The sequence below is a fragment of the Meleagris gallopavo genome, chromosome 1, assembly GCF_905368555.1.
Source record: "Meleagris gallopavo chromosome 1, MGAL_WU_HG_1.1, whole genome shotgun sequence".
NCBI lineage: Eukaryota > Metazoa > Chordata > Aves > Galliformes > Phasianidae > Meleagris > Meleagris gallopavo.
In genome coordinates this window covers 184,275,228-184,297,269 of record NC_139404.1, presented here as the reverse complement: position 1 = coordinate 184,297,269, position 22,042 = coordinate 184,275,228, and the positions used below count along the sequence as shown (strand labels likewise).

At 45.3% G+C, this 22,042-nt stretch overlaps 2 protein-coding genes across 10 annotated transcripts in view; both read left to right on the top strand.

Moving 5' to 3' along the window:
- Positions 1-22,042, top strand: part of FAT3 (FAT atypical cadherin 3) — a 451,950-nt gene that overhangs the window by 222,962 nt on the left and 206,946 nt on the right. The gene's annotated exons all lie outside the window — the stretch shown is intronic.
- LOC146545823 (uncharacterized) lies at positions 5-16,585 on the top strand. The gene is made up of 2 exons (XM_085216396.1): positions 5-16,048; positions 16,368-16,585. Exon 1 carries the CDS (start codon positions 14,048-14,050, stop codon positions 16,031-16,033), a length of 1,986 nt encoding a protein of 661 aa, XP_085072522.1. The 5' UTR covers positions 5-14,047; the 3' UTR covers positions 16,034-16,048; positions 16,368-16,585.

The following is a 22,042-nucleotide window of genomic DNA, read 5'->3' as shown; positions in this document are numbered from 1 at the left end:
ACAAAATCCTTCTGCTTTATGGTGGTCAGGAAATGCTATTTAGTTGTTTATGTGCTTGCTCCCCTTCAGGATCTGTTGGCGTTGCATTGCTTTCTTAAGCTGTGTTTTCTTCTTAGTTATGTGCCTAAAGCATTTTCCTGTGCACTTGTAAATGAGCACATGGCAGCTGATGCTGCTGCAGTGATCACTCTTCTGTAGGTCACTGAATAGCTGCTGGCTGTGGCCTCTTTTCTGTGTCTGTAGGGATGAGACTTTGCTGAGCAGTGCTGGGAGGCAGATTCAAGCTGTTGTATACTGTGAAGCAGAGCCTCATGCTTTGTAATGTGGTGTGGCTCTGCTGAAGTGAGTGGCAGCACTCTTGACAAGCATCTGTAATTAGGCTGTGTGTTACAGCAGCCAGATGCAACTGAACAGGTTGTTTCATATAAAAAGACAATGCAGATGATCTAAAAATTCTTTTGACCTTAAAAAAAATCTATGGGGCTGTGGTTGGCTGTCCCAGCCCCACTATGCTGGAACAACCCTGGGCATCACCGTGCCCTCATTGCTTTCCTTGGGCTGTTCAGGTGAGGATGCAGATGTCATCCAATGTCATGGGTGCTCCATTGGATGCCTGCTTGTGTTTGACCACCAGCAGTCCTCATTCCAGCATTTGCCTCAATCTACTATCTGCCTTGCTTGTGGTCTATATGGGGAGGCTGTCTGACCTAATTGTGTGGGCTGGAGCTGAAGAGCCAAGGGGAGTAGGCTGATTTGTGTCAAAGTAGCTCAGAGGATCGATGCAGTTCTCATGCTCCTGGTTTTGGTCTGAGGTTTTGACTTCTTTTTTTCCAAGTTTATTTATATCTGTTGCAAATTTCTAAGTGGCTAGAGAAACAAAGGGAATACACCTGAAAGGGAATATGTATACTGTGGTGTAAGAAAATTATATTCATGAAAGAACTTTTCACCATTTGGCTGGGCAAGCCTAATGCAGTGCGTAGCATAAGAAGGGGTCGGGATCATTCAGGCACAAGCCCAGGTGAAGAAATCGTAGAGCATGTGTATTCACTTTGTTCAATCTGGTGAGCCCTAAGGCACATATCTCACTTATTTTTAACACTTGAAATGGTCAAAGATGGCTCTTCCATCTGCATCCTTTCCCTTCCTCCCCCAGCCCTAGAAATCCCATATGGAGAAAATAGCAGAGTTAGGACTCTGCTACGTTTAATGCATGCACATTCCTGCCATCAGCTCCTATTGCAGAGCATCCTGCTCAGCACAACTCCACTTATCCACACAGCTTTGGATTTCAGTGTCACATACCAGAGGTGGGTGCTCGATGCTGGCAGCTTCCAGCGGCACAGGGTGTGGGGTTGCTCCTTCCCATGCTGGAGCAGATTGTACCAGACCAAGAGCATCACCCTCTTGAACTGCAGTTAATGCTGAGGATGGTTCATCTTCATTTTGTGCTGAGAAAATTGCTTTCTGAGAACTAAAAGGCATCATCACGGTTAACATTTTACTGTTTGGGCAAACCGGCCCCATTGGATTAGGTGAGGCTCCCAGCCAGTGCCTGACTGCATGAGGGAATAAATCATCCCCTTCCATGCAGCCCACTTGGTGCCAAACACAGAGCAGTGCGAGCTGCCAAGGCTGCCCCTTCTCTCTTGTTTATTTTCCCTTTGATCAGGCTGATGAAGTGTGTGCACTCTGAAGCTCCTTGTCCCAAAAAAGAGTTCTGTTGCTTGAACAGAAGGAGTTTGTCTTCCCTTGTGAAGTACTGAAGCATGGCGAGTTCTGCCCTCCCCGTGCTCAGCTTAGAGCCTTCCTCCCAACAGGAAGCTGGCGTCCCACAAACAAAAGGCTGATGGGTTTGCCTAGAAAATGTCCCCAAAATCTCCAGCCAAGACTTTCCTGCAGGGCATTACCTTCGCTAATGCAATGATTTAGGCTCTGGTCATTTATATCGGTGACTTTGCACATGCAGAAGAGATTTGTGGAGTGCCGGCTCAGCGTGCTTGCTGGGACTCGGTGACACTATAACTCATGGAGCACTTTGCACAGCAGCCGTAAATGTGGCAATGTGCTGTATAATCAAGATTAAAAGGTTTAATGTGAACCCAAATATGTGATGATGGAAGGGAGTGTGGGTTGAGTGAGAGCAGTCATTTGTTAGAAAGCAGTCATTTGTTTTATTTTCTTTGTTGGTTTGAGAGTTCAAACAGCGCCAGCAAACTGACGCCTTTCTGCTGTGACTCACTGTGTCTACAGGCAGCATGAAGGCCTTGACACAAAATTTTTATGTCCTTTTCTGGGATGCAGGAGAAGTTGGCCTCAACTGGAGAGAGGAAGTTCTGAAGCATGTGGGTGCTTTTATGGCAATCAGATCTATTTCTCCTCCTGTACTCTTTGTATGCTTTGTCTGTAGGTACAAGAAACCTTCTTTAGTTTTTAGTAGAAAACCTGTAACTTCCTACATTATTGTTACATACAGTTCTTGGGCCCCCAACACAAGAAGGGCATAGAGCTGTTGGAGCAGGTCCAGAGGAGGGCCACAAAGATGATCAGAGGGCTGGAGCACCTCTCCTATGGGGACAGGCTGAGAGAGTTGGGACTCATCAGCCTGGAGAACAGAAGGCTCTGGGGAGCAGAGCAGGCTTCCGGTACCTGAAGGGCTAGTGAAAGCTGAGGAGGGACTTTTTATAAGAATAGATAGTGACAGACCAAAGGGAAATGGGTTTAAACTGGAAGAGGGTAGATATAGACTAGATTTCAGGAAGAAATCCTTTGTTGTGAGAGTGGTGAGACACTGGAACAGTTTGCCCAGTGAGGTTGTGGATGTCCTCTCCCTGGAAGCTTTCACGGTCAGGCTGGATGGGACTGTGAGCAACCTGGTCTAGAAGGAGGTGTCCCTGCCTATAGCAGAGGGTTGGAACTGGTTGATCTTAAAGGTCCCTTCCAACCCAAACCATTCCACGATTATAGACTGGCCCAACTCTGGATGGATATTTTAAGTATGATGGACTGCAAGTAAACAGCGTGTATTTGGACTTGTTTGGTAAATCATGGAATCATAGAATGTCCTGAGTTGGAAGGGTCATTGAGTCATGGGTCCACATCAAAGAGCATTGTCCAATCACTCCTTGAACACTAGCAGCTCGGTGCTGTGCCCACGGCCCTCTGGTGCAGAACCTTTCCCTCACCCCCACCTGATGCAGCTCTGTGCCGTTCTCTTGGGAGCAGGGAGCAGAGCTCAGGGCTGCCCCTCCGCTCCCTGTGAGGATCTGCAGGCCTCCCCTCAGCCTGCTCTGCTTGGAGTTGCACAAACCAGGGGACCTCAGCCACTCCTTATATGTCTTTTACCCTTTCGACACTTTGCAGCCCTCCTTTGAACTTCCTCTAATAGCTTTATGCCCCTTCTATATTTGGGTGCCCAAAACTGCACCAAGTGCTTGAGGTGAGGCTGCCCCACATACAGCAAAGAGTTGCTCCCCTAGGAGCCAGGGTGTGCCAGAGCTGTGAAAGCAAGACCAGCACACCACCCAGCATCCTACCTCTGCTGTGGGTGCAGATGGGCCTTTGGGGCTCTGCTAGATCATGTTTGGGGTTTATAGAGGTTGTTTGGGATCTGAGCCATGTGTCTGTGGGTGGGGTTAGTTAGAATGGGGATGCAGACAGCCCTCCTGTGTGCAACTAACTGCTGTCATCTCATGGGAAGGTCTTTGTTTTCTCACCTCTGTTTTCTTTCCTAGCACATGGCCAAGCATCATTCTGCGTCTCAGAGCGTGCTTTTATCTTGTGAGCTGATATTCATAGGTACAAGCACTAAGTGAATAATGCCGCACATGAGTACGTGTGAAATCATAAATCACCCACGCTCCTGAACAAGGGAGCCTTGTTCTGCAGCCTGGTGGAGCCTACTTCTACAGCTCAGGGTCCAATTTGGCAAATAAGGATTTTTCTTTAGTTTTACTGGGCAAGGGGTATTGCCATACATATTTTGTGACGGGTGAAGGGGTGGTTAAAGTGTTTTTCAAATGTCTGAGAATGACTCTCTTGGTTACATTACTGCAGGGAAAGGCATAGTGATTTCTGTGCTTCTGTTTCTCAGTGACATCTTGCAGCCAGCAGTGATGGAAGAGTTCTCACTGTCTGGCACACTGCCTGCTTGCCATCAGGGTCAAGCTAACACCTGGTGGGGTTGATATAGAGCTTGGGCTTTCCCTTCTTACCTTGACTTTTGTGCAGGGGAGGACTTGATCTCTGCATTTAGCTCCTGCAGTTGGAGGAGCAGCACTGGTGGGGGCTGGGATTTGGGGCTGCAGCCAGGGACCAGGCAGGCAGAGGGACTGAGCCCATGGGATGCCATGGCAGCTCCCAGCTTGGTGAGTTATTTCAGGGTGAGAAGCTTGTGGAAGAAGGTAAATAAAACATGTGATGGAGTTATAAAAAAATGATTGATTAGAGCCGTAAATTCTTCTTTTATTTCACGTATATGGGTGTTAATTTCACAGAACAGCACAGTGATAATTTACTGCATTGATTTATTAGTTTTTGTGCTCTGAAGAAAATAATGAATTTTAATTCAAACCACTACATTCTTTTTTTTTTAGAGTTCCACATATATTGGACAAACCCAATAAAGTTCTCTTCAGCCTTCAAACCAAACTTAGCTCTCACACACAGCGATTCTGTTGATGTTTATGAGATTACTCTACATTCATGCTGGTCTGTCTGAGAATGTTGTTTACACCTGGCTTTGGCTCTTGCTGGCCATGTTTAACAAAGACAGACCCCAAAACAGTATTTGCTGAGGCTTTAAAGCACCTTGCACTAGTGGGGTTAGAAACTGTGCATGGAGGTCAATATATCATTTCAGAGGAGCAATTCTCAGCTTCTGGAAGTTGTCTCTGAACTGTCACATCAAGATTTGGCAGAGACGGGATGTTTTCAGACTGAAGTAATATTAATATTTACATAAGCTAATTTGGGAGTAGTAAGTGTTAGGTTTTATTTGATATGAATGCTAAGGAAGATAACACCCCTCTAAAGGCTTTTCTTTCTTTGCACTTACTGAAACAGCATAAGATCCTGCTGGAGGTGAATGCCACATTTGCCATGCCATATAAATCCTGGACCTCACCCTCCCTCATACCTCCTGATTTTTACATCTGCTTTTGTATTCTATACTCAGGAGAACATTCTTGGAACTCTGCGATAAATGCTTTCTCTCCAAGGCCCAAGTGATTCCATGTTGTTGCTTTTTTTCCAGCAGAGGAAGAAAAAATGTTAAATATTCCAGGGTTTTGTTTTAAGTCCTGCTGGGTTTTTGTGGTAGATAACATTTCAGAGGGACACATCTTGCTCTGGGAAGAACATTTCAGTCATTTTAATAGTCCAATTATTGACATTCATGCTGTACTTTGAGTTATGACAAGGACCATATTGATAATGAATGGAAGCTAAAGCAACTTAGTCCCTGCTGCATGCAGACGTTCAGATCTTTTGGTTTTAAACTCAATCTGCCTTTGGTCAATGGAAAGACTAATATTTATTGGTTCCATAAAGCAAGGGGCATTTAAAACTTCCTACATATAAAACACCAGACCATCTGAGAAGATGAAACAAAATAATTTCTTGATGACATTTCTAGGGGACTTTGGAGCAGTAGTATCAAACTAAATGTAGTTTCTTACTGTGTAGGAAGCATTTCATGCTACTTTTTAAAGAAGTCTGTTCTTCAAGAATAGACAACTTCATATGTTCATTCTTGAACACCTATTCTTAATTCTTCCTCTGTAATTTTAGAGCTCTTCTGCATTACTGGAGGACCTGCCTGAGATTGCAGTTGATGGTGTTTATGCTATTAAACTCTTTTAAAATATCCCATGAAATGAGATCTTAAGACAACTTGTAAATGAAGACCAGTAGTTTTTGGGTTGCTTGGTTGTAGTTTTGTGTCTAGGGGGGGTTGTTCTATTTGCTTGTTTGTTTGTTTAATTGTATTCTAAGCTGCCATCTCCCTCCACGACACATTAGGTGCTACTGTGATCAAATTGGGAAATCACCTCCCTCCCTGCTGGAAGATCCTTCTGCAGTGTGCCTGGTGGTATCTCCTGCACACAGTTGGTGAAGTGTCATGTTCAGCAGCTCCATGTGTTGTGCAACAGCTGCGCAGATTGTGTCATGCTCATTGGCATTCATAGAAGCATAGAATCACAGAAATGTAGAAAAGCTTGGCTTGGAAAGAACCTTAAAGATCATCTCGTTCCAACCTTCTTGCCATAACAGGGATGCTACACACTAGACCTGATCAGGTATCCCCAGACCCTCTCCAACTCAGCTGACGTGTCCAATATCACATGAAACTTTGTGATGGAAGCAACCATTGACTGTAAATCTCTTAAATTAATGGTGAATTTGAAGACTTCATTCTCTATTCTGTTACAAAATCATAGAATCATTTGAGTTGGAAGGGACGTGTAAAGGTCAACTAGTCCAACTCCCCTGCAATGAACAGGGACATCTGCAGCTAGATCAGACTGCCCAGGTCCTGATCCAGCCTCACTTTCAAAGTTTTCAGGGATGAGGCATCAACTACATCTCTGGTCAGCCTGTTCCAGTGCCTCACCACCCTCACTGTAAAAAACTTTTTTCTTATATTCACCCTAAATCTATCTTCTTTGATCTTGAAACCATTTCCCCTTGTCCTACCACAACAGACCCTGATAAAGAGCCTGTCTTCTTCATTCCTGCAACTCCCCTTAGATACTGAAGGGCTGCTCTCAGGTCTCCCTGCAGCCTTCTCTTCTCCAGGCTGAACAGCCTCAGCTCTCTCAGCCTGTCCTAATAGGAGAGGTGTTCCATCCTTTGGATCGTTTTTGTAGCCCTCCTCTGTATGTGCTCTAGCTGTTCCATGTCTCTCCTGTACTGAGGATTCCTGGACACCGTGCTCAAGGTGAGGCCTCACAGCACAGAGCAGAGGGGCAGGATCACCTCCCTTGCCCTGCTGGCCACACTGCTTTGGATGCAGCCCAGGATACAGTTGGCTTTCATTTTATTTTATTTTAAATCCAGCTTTATACAAATACTCAGTTCTCTAACAGTTGCACAGTCCAGCCCAATATATCATAACTGATCTGTAACTATCCATAACTAACACAGATTTTTAAAATGTAATTCCCTTAGCGCATTAGCTAGCTTCCACTTTCTGTAATTTATGTTATATCAACACATACTAAATGATCTACTCTCTTTTCTTTCACCTCTCAATATTATTTAAAGTATAACTCTTAATGACTTCTTTATTATATGCTAACTATTAAAAACTGAGCTTCTAAGTATTTTAGAAGCTTTAATTTCTACTTTGGGATGGCTCATTCTTTACTTGACAGCATATTTCTGGTTGTTTGAGCTTGGGGTTAGCAGCTTGCAAATCAAAGATCCAAAGATGTTGCAGTTAGTGGGACCTAAGCAACCTACCAGGCACTGTACAACATATTTGACAAAGTTGCTGCCTCAAGGAACTTGTCATAACAACAATAGTAATAGTAATAATAATAATAATTAGGAAAAAAAAAATAACAGGGAGGAAAGGATGTAAATCATCAAGTCCATCTGCTTGTCAGTGCATATTTGCTCCCCAGAGCACATTCTCAATTAACTCCTGCAGCTCAGCAGTGACGCAGACTCTTCTTTTGATTTTGAATGAGTCATTTAAACTCACTGCTTTTCTTTTTTCTATTTTTTTTTTTTTTTTTTTTTTTCCCTCAACTGGAAATATTTTCTGACCTCATGTGATTGTTCTGAAAATTTGACCACCATATAAAGTCTGCAGAACAAATGGGCTCTGAAAATGCAAGCTATTGATTTTTCAGACATCTCAGCATTCACAGACATCCATGTACACTCATGTATTCATAGGCAAACAAGAAGAAAGAGCAACATCACTTCTAAAATCATAGGTTGAAGAGGAATAAAAAACTATTTTAGATTAAGTACTGTAATCTAGTGCCACACCATTGATTCCATTAAAAAAAGGAGAAAGCTTGGGCTCAGCTCACTCATCTCTTCCTTCTTCCATGGCTGTGATTTCCTCCACGCTCTGTGTTATCTGTGGAGGGGATGAAGGTGTGAGCTGTGTCACCTTAGTTGAGACTACAGTAATGCTGCTATTAATAAAATAATAAATCCGACTTTACCACCTCTGCTGAACAGACTTGATTTCTGCTAGCAGTGGGTTTTGATTCCTGAACAGCTGAATACAGTTGAGCTTTCTGGATGGCTCTGATATCAAGTGCCTCTTTTAAAATTGCATTCACAGATACAATACTGCTCATAAATGTCATTTTTTTAATAATCAGCAGATTTAAACGTGGCATATAGAAATTTTAACCTTTCTTTAGATCTCCATGATGACCTTTTTTCCCTCTTTCACATTAAGAAGCTTTGTGAGAATTCCCATTGACTTGACTGGTCTATTGTGTCCTCGCTTACTTAATAAACATTTTTTAACCTGAGCTCCCTACTTGATTCAATAGAGACTTATAAGTCCGAAAGGCAGTAGCATGGCATGAGCCCATGAGTCTGTGTTTGCTCAAAGAAAAGGTTATTACCTGACAGGAGAACAAAGCAGGGAAGCACAGACCTTGGGTTAATATCATGCCAGTGGGGAGGAATTTCCCCACAGATGTTAGGAGCCCTCAGTCCATTGCCTGTCGCAGTCCCATGCTGAATCTCTTCGACATTTCCCTAATGGAAAATAACTCCCTCCTGCCCTGCCTCATTAAAGATTCTGGGGCAGCAGGAATTTTGCTACTAGTCCATAAATTGATCTTGTTGTATGTTACAACTGTCATGTCATTTTCAAAAACATCAGGAAAGCAGACCTCTATCATATTCATAACTCTGGCTGTCACCTTCTGTCTGTCAGTCTGATTTCTCTGTTCATGCATTTCCAGAAGTCTTAACCAGTCAGAACTGGTCAAGAAACCATCTGTCTTTTCCATAGGTTGTTCTGTTCCTTCACTAGTTTGTAATTTGGACCATTGCATTCACTTGCAGGTAGACAAATACTCTTGATATAACTATTATTAATGACAAGCATAACTGAGATTTTTGGGTGAAACTCTGCACCGTAAATATTGATTCACAATCCTGTTAAACACATGCACATGTCTATGGATACTTGTCATATCCCACCACATGTTATTACGATAATAGCAGTGAATGCCCTTATGTTACAGTAATTGCTTGTGGCCCAAGCCTGATCTCTGGCAAGGGAAATTAGGTTTGTGAGTTATGGATGCTGAGAGACGGAGCCTGCGAGTGTGGTGTTCATGTAGAACCCTGTGGATGTGCCAGGAGCTTCCAGGAAGGAAAGTAAAGCTGTGATGTTAGGCCAGGTGAGGGGAAAGCTTAAGGTGGGGGGGGTAATGACTTTTGGTTTCTTTTGATTTGCTACTGTTTTTTAATCGATCAAGTAACTTGTATGTTGAATTGCCCAGCAGTCAGAGGTACTAATTGTGCCGATCATTTTGGACAAAGTAGACCTGCTGGGATCAGAACAGATATCACCAGCAGACATATCAAAGCAGATATTGCTAAGATCAACATTTTTATCTTTTCTTTCATTATTGTGAGTATGCCCGTATTGTCATCTTAGGTCAGGCACTTTTCCTGGCTTGAATGGTGTATCTTCACATTATTGTATGAACATTTTCTCTTATCTCTTTATGATCTGGAAGTTAGAAGTGCAGCCTGCAGCCAGTATTTGCTCCCAGGGTAACAGCCATCTTCAGCTCTTAAAAAACATGGATGGAGATATTTCCAGCCTGAGAAAATGAGATTGACCTATGCTGTACATGAATATTAAAAAAAAATAGTTTGGAAGTGGGAAGAAGAAGAGGGGGTAACTGTAAAGACAGGTGTGTTTGCGTAAGCCATTATGATGTCAGTAATTGCAGTGTTAATTTTTCTTTGTCTTCCATCACATAGGAGGTTGCGTCAGCACCTAATAAACTTGCAAAGCTTCATCACCTTACAATACAGCTGAACTGGTCTGATCACAGCTAAGGTTAATAGCAGATTAATGTTATTTTTCTTCTTCCCTCTCTAACTGTCTGTCTCCATTAGAATTACTCTGTTATAACCAAAGTTAATTATTTCCTGTGAAATTATTCTCTCATCACTTTCCTCGTTCCCTCTGTGTTAATGAGAGTGCTTTTCTCTCACTGGTAAGATTGACACAACTTCTTTGAAGTTAGTAACACTGTTGCCAGTTCTTGCCAGTTAAGTATGTGACCTTATCAGTATAATTGTACAGATCGCATCACCATATGTCTAGATGCACTGAGCTTAATTTAACAGAAGACATATATATATAAAAATAAAGTAGTATCTGGGGGTTAAATATTGGAAGACCCCCCTAATCACAGCTTTCATCTTACACAAAACTTTCTGCAGAAATCTTAGAGCCCCAAGTTAAATGTAATAAGTTTCCCTATAAGGGAATCTGGTCTCCTAGCTGTATTTTCACATTCATCATCCCATGGCTTCTACAATATCTGCACTTTCTCACCTGTTGTACTTGCATGGTGTCTCTTCCCTTGGTAGCAGAGTCCTTCATGCCATGTGGTGAGACAGAGAAGCAGTGCTGCCCCTTTTGTGCAAACCAGAAACTGAGGCAAAGAGAGTTGCTAATAAGCTATGCTAATAGTGAAGATACAGACTTAATTTACCTTCAGAACCACTGGCTATGTATAACATAATGCCTTTCCGGTGAGGGCCCAGATTGCCCCACTGAACCTCAGATGCTGATCCCACACCTCCTCCCTCTCAGCTGCAGAGATCCCTCTACATGTGCACAGTGCCTTGGGTGGGCATGTAGGAGCACCTTCTAATTAGCCCACCATTTCCCATCCTTGCATTTCAGCTCCTCCTCTCTTGCCCAAAGGCAAGCTTGGGATGCCCAAGGGCAAAGAAGGATTCCAATTTGTCCATGTGCAGGACCTGGAGGGCTCTAATGAGGCCTTCAAGGCATGTAGAGACAGAGCTGACTCATGACCCTTGGGAAGGTAAGCCCATCACCATCAGCCTGATGCTTGCACAGCAGCATGTCAGCATGTCTGATGTCATGGGGTGATGAGGCAAAACCGGAGTTCTCAAATCCCAGACTGTCCCCACACAGCTGTGCTCTTTGTCACCAGTACATTTCTTTGTATTGTCTTTGCAAGAACATTTCTACTCATTGCATCCTGTGAATCAGTCAATGTCATTATCTGTTTTGGGTTTGCTGCCATCTTAAGAAAAATCTCATGTTTTTGTCAGACAGATTGCATGCAAGGAATCTGTGCTACAGTGATCTATTTGGCAATCAACAAGTGGCTTTTCAGATCTTTAAGGGATTTGCTTTTAAAACTGCGTAATTCATGAACTTCAACTAAATAGCAGTGTATGAACATCAATGCACACTCACTTCTTTTTTAAAGTAGCCACAATACCCAAAAGATAAATGTAGGTCTACTCTGCAAAAGATTATTTTGGCTATAGTTAATTTGTATCCATTCACCATATGCTCATATTTTCTGACCTTCACTTGAATCACCGACACCGAGTAATAATAAAATGTGCAGTATTAAAAAAAATACTTTATGAGAGAAGCACAGGTGCTTATAGTACTAAAACTTTGGCTGAGTGATGCAGTTTATACCATCCGTGAATTTGGCCATCTTATCCTTTAGTAGATATTATTACAAGACGATATTGTCATTGCTGAAAAATGCTCAAGTCATTTCTGCTAATGTGAAAACAGAGCATTTTTTAAATCTCTGAAGAAACATTGTGTGCCCATGACTTTACATTATTCAGAGAGATCCTTTCGGAGAAACAACTGAGGAAGAAGTTTCTAATTTTCATTATTATTCGATGAATTTAACACAATTCTTGAGATGGAACCTGGGGACATATTAGAAATGACACTGGGAATAATTGTTGCTGAATTTAATCTACTGAATATGTATGAATTAGATTGATTAAACAGAGAGAATAAACACACAAAAGATTACCCAAAATAGGTGCAGGGATGGAGAAATGACAGATAGTATTAAGGGCTTAGATGAACGTGATACAGTAGATATTTTTCAAGTGAGTCTATAACTTCTTATGAGATTTTTCTTTTCTCTTTTTTTTTTTCTTTTTTTCTTGTAATACTTAATGTAATCCAAACTGATTAAGGGAATGTTACGTATAAAAGGAAAAAAAATAAGCCAAATGACCAAAATTAACTGCAAAGTAGCCTGCAGTGACAAACTGCTACATTGACTGTAAGGTGCCCATAATCTGAATTTCTATGTTTGTAAGCCACAATGTTTGAGTTGTGTTGATTTGATAAGCAGAGAGTCCTCCACTGAGTGACAGCATGGCGTCAGACCAACTGGATACAATGGTTCCATCACCCTCCCATGAGCTCAACTCCCATTTGTCTACTTTGTTCTCCCCTCCCACTTACCTGGTGTTAAGGAGGAAGGATCAAAAAGGCATATCTGCAAGTATCAGTACAGGTTGGGACACGACCTGCTGGACAGGAGCTCTGCAGTGCGCAACCTGGAGGTCCAGGTGGACAACAGGTTGGCCATGGGCCAGCAGGGTGCCCTGGTGGCCAAGAAGGCCAATGGGATCCTACAGGGCATTCAAAGGAGCGTGGCCAGCAGGTCAAGGCAGGTGATCCTCTCCCTCCTTTCTGCCCTGGTCAGGCCTCACCCGGAGTACTGCGTCCGGTTCGGGGCTCCCTGGTACAAAAAAAGGTCGGGATCTCCTGGAAAGAGTCCAGCGGAGGGCCACGAAGATGATCAAGGGCCTGGAGCACCTCTCTTATGAGGAAAGGCTGAGCGACCTGTTCAGCCTTGAGAAAAGAAGACGCAGAGGGGATCTGATCAATGCCTCTATCTAAGGTGACGGAGGCAAAGGAACAAGGCCTAGCTCTTTCCAGCCGTGCGTGGTGATAGGACAACGGGAAACGGCCAAAATAGGAAGTTCTGCACAAACGTGCAGAAGAACGTCTTCACGGTGAGGGTGACAGGGCACTGGAACTCCTGCCAAGGTAGGCTGTGGAGTCTCCTTGTCTGGAGATGTTCAAGACCTGCCTGGACGCCAACCTGTGCAACCTGGTCTACGGAGCCTGCTTTGGCACAGGGCTTGGACTCGATCATCTCAAGAGGTCCCTTCCAGCCCCTACAATTCTGTGATTCTGCGTCAGGGAGAACACTGTGTTGCTGAGGAGGAGAGGACAAACAGAGACACTGCTACGGGAGCTGTAAAAGCAAAGGTTCAAATCTCTTGCTCTGTACTATCAGATATTCTTTTATTTTCTTGCCTACATAGAATTAAAGGAAATTAATCCCATAATCATTGCTGTTGGACTGAAGGGGTCAAAAGGATGGGAGAGGAGCACCTGACCTCCGTTTACGTCTGTTTACGAGGGTGGATAGTGATAGCACAAGGGGGAATGGCTTTAAACTAAGACAGGAGAGGTTTAGGTTAGATAGTAGGGGAAAGTTTTTCACTCAGAGGGAGGTGACACACTGGAACAGGTTGCCCAAGGAGGCTGTGGATGCCCCACCCCTGGAGGCATTCAAGGTCAGGCTGGATGTGGCTCTGGGCAACCTGCTCTGGTGGCTGGCGCCCTTGCATGTAGCAGGAGGTTGAAACTAGGTGAGCACTGTGGGCCTTGTCAACCCAGGACGCTCTATGATTCTGTGATTCTATGACCTCATGTGCTCATGAAAATTACAGAGTGCAGGCGGATTGGAAAAAGGGGAGGTGGAACAGGGAGGTGGGATTTGGGGGTAGGGTCCCCAGCCCCAAGCTGGGTGCACGGCTGCACCCGCACCGGGAAAGGCATTGTGACATCACAGGGCGGAGCATGACTTCAGTATTAAGCCACGCTGGCAGCCTCCCCCAGCTCAGACACTTGGGGCAGTCGCTCCGTCCTGGTGGTCACTGCTGGAGCTCTGCTCTGGGTGACAGCCACTTCGTGTGCTGAGAGTGGTCCGTGGGAGAGAACAGGATGAAGGTCACCCTGAATCTCTTCCTGATCTTACTTGCCTTCATGTCTCCAATTCCTGACTTTGCCAGCTGTCTCAGCTGGGCCTGGAATTGGGACAAAAAGCTGCTCCTTTCCGAGGAGCAGCATCCCTTAGAGACCAAGTGCCAGCCCTCCAGCTGGCTCTCCCGGCTTGGTCTAACCACCTGCCCCATCAAGATTGAGGATGGGAACAAAAGCCACGTCCTTCACAACGAGCACAGACCGATTGAGACCAAGAGCCAGCCCTCCAACTGGCTCTGCTGGTTTGGCCTACCCAGCTCCTCCACCAAGATGGAGGACGGAAACAAAAGCCAGGTCCTTCACAAGGAGCAGAGCCCGCTTGAGAACAAGGGCCAGCCCTCCACCTGGCTATGCTCATTTGGACTAAACACCTGCTCCACCAAGCCTGAGGACGTGAAGAAAAACCAGCTCCTTCACGAAAAGCAGCGTCCCTTTGAGACCAAGAGCCAGCCCTCCAACTGGCTCTGCTGGTTTGGCCTTCCCGCCTGCTCCACCAAGACCGAGCATGGGAAGAAAGAGCAGGTCCTTCCCAAGCAGCAGAGTCGGATTGAGTCCAAGAGCCAGACCTCCAACTGGCTCTGCTGGCTTGGACTAACATCCTGCTCCACCAAGTCTGAGGACGTGAAGAAAGACCAGGTCCTTCATGAGAAGCAGCGTCCTGTTGAGTCCAAGAGCCAGCCCTCCAACTGGCTCTGCTGGCTTGGACTAACATCCTGCTCCACCAAGACTGAGGACGCGAAGAAAGACCAGGTCCTTCATGAGAAGCAGCGTCCTGTTGAGTCCAAGAGCCAGCCCTCCAACTGGCTCTGCTGGTTCGGACTAACAACCTGCTCCACAAAGAACGAGGACACGAAGAAAGACCAGGTCCTTCATGAGGAGCAGCGTCCCATTGAGTCCAAGAGCCAGCCCTCCAACTGGCTCTGCTGGTTTGGACTGACATCCTGCTCCACAAAGAATGAGGACACGAAGAAAGACCAGGTCCTTACCAAGGAGCAGCGTCTGGTTGAGTCTGAGAGCCAGCCCTCCAGCTGGCTCTGCTGGTTTGGACTAAACACCTGCTCCACTAACACCAAGAACGGGAAGAAAGACCAGGTCCTTCATGAGGAGCAGCGTCCTGTTGAGTCCAACAGCCAGCCCTCCAACTGGCTCTGCTGGTTTGGACTAAACACCTGCTCCACTAACACCAAGAACGGGAAGAAAGACCAGGTCCTTCATGAGGAGCAGCGTCCTGTTGAGTCCAACAGCCAGCCCTCCAACTGGCTCTGCTGGCTTGGACTAACATCCAGCTCCACCAAGACTGGGGACGCGAAGAAAGACCAGGTCTTTCACAAGGAGCAGATCCCGGTTCGGACCTCCAGCTGGCTCTGCTGGTTTGGACTAACATCCTGCTCCACCAGGGTGGAGGACCGGAAAAAAGAACAGGTCCTCCCCAAGGAGCAGATCCTGGTTAAGTCCAAGAGCCGGCCCTCCAAATGGCTCTTCTGGTTTGAACAAACCACCAGCTCCGCCAAGATTGAGGATGGGAAGAAAAACAAGGTCCTTCATGAGGAGCAGAGCCCGGTTGACACCAACAGACAGACCTCCAACTGGCTCTGCTGGATTGGACTAAACACCTGTCCTGGAAATGGAGATCAAAAACTTGTGCGTCCTGAGGAGAGGCCACACATCAATGCTGAGCGCCGTGCCTCCAACTGGCCCTTCTGGACTGGCCTTTCTCCACACCCCAAATGGGTCCCGTCCAGGGTCAGCGAGTCTGTTGCTCCAGAGGACCCAAAGCAGCAGTCCCCACGCACTGAGCAAAAGGCCTTCAGTCTGCCTGACACCCTGCACCACCTCTGGGACGTCCTTATGCAATACCCGGAAGTTATGATCTTGATCGGTTCTTTGGGAAACTGGTGTACGTCTCGCCTGATCAGGGTTGCCCACCGGCTCCTGAGAGCATTGTGAAGACACTAGGCACAGGTAAGCGATCGAGATTCATACTGCACGGAAGGGACTGCGGGTGGGGAGCAGGGAACCGCAAAGGTCTGGTCTGTGAGCGCTTCCAAGAAAAGCAGACCTCCAGAGGTCCATCAGCTCTCCCCTGAGACTTGCCCGGCCGTAGGGCTGACACCCAGCCGGAGACTCCCATGCAAAACGGGCCTGCCAGAGAGGCGGTGAGCCCCACGGGCTGCCCCAAGCTGTCCTGTGAGGCTGGAAAAGCGGCACAGGAATCAGAGCCCTGCTGGGTGATTCTCTGCAAAACGAGCCTTTCTCTGCGCTCATGCCATGTCATTTCCAGGGAACGGGACAAACGGCCTCAGCTTCCACGGGAACAGAGTGATTTCCATGAAGCACTTCTGTCCATCTGGCAGCCTGTGTGTCAAATGGTGACCAAAGGTGGCACTGAAGGCACCTGCGATGACAACAACGTCTTCTACTGGGTGGACACCAACCTCCCCCAGATCATCACCTTCATTTTCTAGCAATCATGACATTAATAAAATCATCATTTCTACAGCCTGGGTCATTGTGGTGGCAGTGGGTCCGGGACAGTGGGAGTACTAAAGGCATTGGTGCAGGAGAGTGTTGCTGTACGGGTATTGGGGGCATGTTCCCAGGGAGGAGGAAGGGCGCTGGGCCGGGGATAAAAGAAGCTTTGGTGGCTGTGAAGTGTCCAGAGGCAGCCATGCCCTGGGGGAGAGAGCACATTTTGAGAGGGAACCTACATCCCTGTGAGGTAATGCAGCGTTCCCCAGAGTACACGGGGAGGTCCCTTGAGTGCTGCAGCATGCTGGGAAGCATCCAGAGCACACTGGGAATCCTCAGCTGGGACAGTTCTGCAAAGATCCCGTGCGCATCACCTTTATCATAGAGGAAGCTCACACCAAGGGAGCCTTCCCAGAAAGGGAAAAGGGCGGCAAAACACCACAGCAAGATCTGCTGGGGAAGGGGGGGAGGCCCTGAGGCACGGCGGCTCACACTCCCTGGTCTGTTTCGTCCCTCTGATTATTACTGCTGACTGGTAGTTCAGGCTGGCAGCCATGAAGTCGCTGATTGAAGCCTGTGGGCTGTCAAACGGGCCTTTGAGGCACTGGCGTGGTGTCACGGCTCCAGCCCGGTGCAGCCCGGTGCTGTGACTAAGGGGGTGGAGGGACAAACGAACCCGTGAACCAGGAAAGGGGGAAGAGAGGTAGTGAAAAGGTAGGGAGATGGGCCTAACAACAAAACAGCGGCAACGAGCTCAGGGAGAAAATACTACTTTTCTAAGGAGGACAGCGGAATGCAAGATTCAGAAAACAGATGAGGTTTTCCAAAAGCAAGTGTCGAGTCTTGCACCTTGGAAGGAATAGCCGCAACTATCAGTACAGGTTGGGACACGACCTGCTGGACAGGAGCTCTGCGGTGTGCAACCTGGATGTCCAGGTGGACAACAGGTTGGCCATGGGCCAGCAGGGTGCCCTGGTGGCCAAGAAGGCCAATGGGATCCTACAGGGCATTCAAAGGAGCGTGGCCAGCAGGTCAAGACAGGTGATCCTCTCCCTCCTCTCTGCCCTGGTCAGGCCTCACCTGGAGGATTGCGTCCGGTTCTGGGCTCCCCGGTACAAAAAAAGGTCGGGGTCTCCTGGAAGGAGTCCAGCGGAGGGCCATGACAATGATAAAGGCCCTGGAGCACCTCTCTTATGAGGAAAGGCTGAGCGACCTGTTCAGCCTTGAGAAAAGAAGACTCAGAGGGGATCTGATCAATGCCTCTATCTAAGGTGACGGAGGCAAAGGAACAAGGCCTAGCTCTTTCCAGCCGTGCGTGGTGATAGGACAGTGGGAAACGGCCAAAATAGGAAGTTCTGCACAAACGTGCAGAAGAACGTCTTCACGGTGAGGGTGACAGGGCACTGGAACTCCTGCCAAGGTAGGCTGTGGAGTCAATGTTTGTAAATATCTTAAGTGTGGTAGTCAAAGGGACATGGCGGTCTGCGGCAATAGGACAAGGGGAAATGGCCATAAAGTAAGCATACGAAGTTCAGCACCAATATCCAAAGTCAATTTTTCACAGTGCAGTTGACAGAGCACTGGCATAGGCTGCCCAGGGAGGTTGTGGATTCTCCTTTTCTGAAGATATTTGAGACTCACCTCGATGCCTACCTGTGCAGCCTTCTGTATGGGTCCTGCTTTGCAAGGGGTTGGACTCAGTGATCTCTAGAGGTTTCTTTCCACCCCTACAATTCTGTGATTCTGTGATTTCCATCCACTTATTTATGTTATAGAGGAAGAAGCTTCCTCTCCACCTCCAAAACTTCTGTTTTCACTTTTTTCCACTGCATTGCTTTGCAGAATAACTGGGATTTTACAAACACCCTGGAAGGCATCAACCTAACCTCTTTAACTTGCTGTTCTGTTAACAACAGAAACACAGCACCAAGAATTCGCTACAAGATTTAATGGGAAAACAGGAATGTGAGAGAAAGGAAAGTTTCTATAGAGACTGTTTTCTGCTTATCAACAAACACAAGACAAGAGATGGAAACCTCAATAAGATATGTTTCATTGAAATGACTGTACAAAGACATTCTCTCAAACAAAAAATGCTCCACATTGAAGAGTGGTTCACAAAGATCTGGACTGTGTATGTATTTGACTTTTGTTCTCATGAACTTTCACCTTTACCACTCAGAATGCTTTTGCCAAAAAACAACAAAAATACAATAAAAAACACAGTGCCTTCAGGTTTCCTGAATTTTTCTGTATAGAGTGCTGCATGGTAAAATGAGAGACTTCTTTTCATTTGTACTCTTCCTTTAGTATTTAGAAATAATTCACAACTAAGAAGAATTCTGTGAGGAAAAGCAAAACCTGTGCTTTGCTCCTGGTAAGCTGAAAATATAACTTTTTAAAGTATTTATTTGCAGTTTTGTAGCACCTTCATAGCGGCAATCATGAGGCAACCCCCCACTGAGCTTGGCAATGTAAGTGGAGTAAAATATGGTCGCCGCACCAAAAAACTTGCAGTCTTAAGGGAGCCTGAGACAACAGATGGGAAAAAGCAGATGGAGATGCCAGAAGAAAAACCAAGGCGGTATTGATCTTCCTTCAGGGAGTTGAGATCACACTGTGAAAACAGACTCATAGAATCATAGAATCAGTAAGGCTGGAAAGACCATTAAGATCATGCAGTGTAACCGTCAATCCATCACCGTCATACTGCCAAACTATGTCACCCAGTGTGACATCTACCCTCTTCTTGAACATCTCCAGGGATAGTGGCTCCATCACCTCGCTGGTGTGCCTGTGTGTGCCCACAACATTGTCCTGAGGCGGTGCCTCCAGATAGGGCAGGAAGGAGATGGCAGAATGGGTTTGCCCTAAATTAACACAGGAATGGGAGAGGGAAGCAGTGGTGTTGTAGCATGTGGCTGACAGATTCCATCACATATGCCACACTCAGCAAATTCTGACTCACCCTGCATGCAGGTGACTGTGTTGGATACTCTGGCTTGATGCTTGAGCACCCCACATGGTGCTCCATGGGGGCTGGAGCCTCAGGCTCCAAGCGGCTTCCTCAAGTCTTGTTGTATGAATGGGTTTCAGGACGTGGTTGGCATTTCTGTGCATTGCAGGGGTGCAGTGGGTGCAGCTCTTGGCCTCCGCTCTGTCTCACAGGTGTCAGTTCCTCAGCTCCTTGCTCCTCCAGCTGAGCTGACAGTGGGTGTCTCTGTATCAGCATCCACAGAGACATCCCCCTACCCATATCTCATATGTCTCTCTATAGAAAAATATTTAATTGATATGTATCTATATATTTCTGCCAAATTTTTGCCCGAGTTGCAAGGTATTTGCTTTGTTTTGTGTAAATGGAAAGGTTTTTCAACAGAAATATACGAAGTGTATTTCTTTCTTGATTTTTTTCATTCATAGCGTGCATAGCACACTATGTTTTTTCCTCCTCTCATCATTCTTTTTCATGAGAGAAGAAAGACAGCAGCAGTCTTAGAATAAAAGCGCTTGGTTGCAGATTCACTGGACTGTGTATGTAGAGCCACCTAGGAAGGCTGAGCTTCTCAAACAAGGTGCCCAGCTGTGCTCCTGAAAGGTGAAATTCCTTTATTTTCAGGAAAAAGCTGTCTTCTCTGTCTTCTCAACAGAGTTAAAAAATACAATATCTAACAGTATCTCAGTTCCCTCCTCCAATACCATAGCTCAAGGTTATTTTTATAGGGAAAAGTTAGAGGAAGACACGTTGTCTACGGCCAAAGTGAGATTTAGGAAGGTGTCTGTGTACCTGATGTCCCATTACTATTGTGTGACATCTGTCATAGCTGTAGCCATTTGTCCTAGAGTTATGATCCTAAATCTTCTTCTTCACTGTGTAGGCAGTAGGACTCACTTTTAAATGAAGAAGTTCAAAGTCTCTTGTCAGATCCTCATCTCTTTTCAAGCATGTCTGCATCCTGTGTCAAGCCATGCACTTGAAAGGATCACATTGCCAAGGTTCTCAGTTGCCTGTTTGAAAACCTAAAATTTGCACTGCCTCACTAAGAAGGTGAAGAAATTCAGCCTGTTTAATTTGTCAAGAAAACTTCAAGAGGTGATGCTTTCACAGTTTGTTGGTGCCTACACAGGGACAGAACTTCTGACAAAAATTGTCTTTCATCTAAAAGATAAAAGGCATAAAAGTCAGCGGAAGGTGAAGTTAGATAAATTCAGACAGAAAAAAATCATATTTTTCTGTCTCAGGATAATACTAGCTGTAAAGGGGCTGCTCTGAAGTTGCAGTCCATGAAGCAGAGTCTGAGCAGCGAAAGCCCACAAGTGCTGTTATGCCGGTGCTCAAAGTAGATGGTCTTACCTGCAATGAAAACTTTTAAATGCATAACAAACAAAATTTAAACCCAAAATGACCATAGCAGTTCTGCACAGAAAGCTGGGAAAAAGGCCACGTCTGTTCTGGGAATAGGTAATATATATTCAAATATACATCTATGTGTTCCAGTATTTTCCTGCTCTGGGCTTCTCAAATAGCATTTTTACCATGCGACTTTATAAATAAATCAATGAAAGAAAAAACATATTTAACTCATTTGATTGTACGTATTCTTAGAATGCTTCTTACAAAACAAAATTGAGAAGTTGTTAACTGCAACTTGCCTTACATACAGAGCATCATTTTCTTGTTCCAACACAGCTGAAACATTTGCAGACCACATTCTTTTTAAATCACTCTTTCACTGATAGCAGAGTGTAATGGAGCTTTTCAGACACTTCTTGTTAGAAATTTTTGGATTTAAAAGTTTCCTATCAGTTCCTGCACAGCAATAAGCACATTCAGTGAGGTGTGGTATAAGAGTGACTTCTTCCATGTCTAAGGGCAAGTAATATTTTATCGTCATGCAGCCTTCCTGCAATTTAGTATGCTGAAAGAAATTAATTTGACTGTTTACAATATTTAATTTTCAATAATTATTCAAGCATATATAACTGCAGACATTTACAGTATGTAGTAAACAGATGGATTAGCAATTGTGCATGTAATTAGAAATTACACTTAAAATACAAAAGTGCATTTGAATATTCAGTTGCTTTTAAAATGAAAAAAAAAAAAAAAGAGTAGAAATGTAGCTCAGAGTGGCTTAGAAATGCTTTATAGGAACAAGAGCCTGTGAAGTGTCCTTCATAAGTGAGTCCTTGACATAAAATATTCACTGCATTGAAATTGCAAGTTGCGTACACATTTTGTTTTTTAAAGATAAGACAAACGCGTTCCAACTCGGTGATAATTCTGGCACTGGTGTTATCTTGGGATGACTGTGGGTTTACTTTGCCACCAAGCAAAAGCATCCCTCTTCGTTGTGCACCCACGCCATCGGCTGGGCTGATGGTGCTGCCTCTGGCTCCTATTCACACCTCAGCCCTGCCTCTTTCAGGGGCCGCTCGAGTCCTGACATTTGAGAAATGATTTTGTTAAGACAAGATAAATCTTTC

Excerpts from the sequence above, each read along its gene's own strand:
- LOC146545823 (XM_085216396.1), top strand. The coding sequence starts at position 14,048 with ATGAAGGTCACCCTGAATCTCTTCCTGATCTTACTTGCCTTCATGTCT.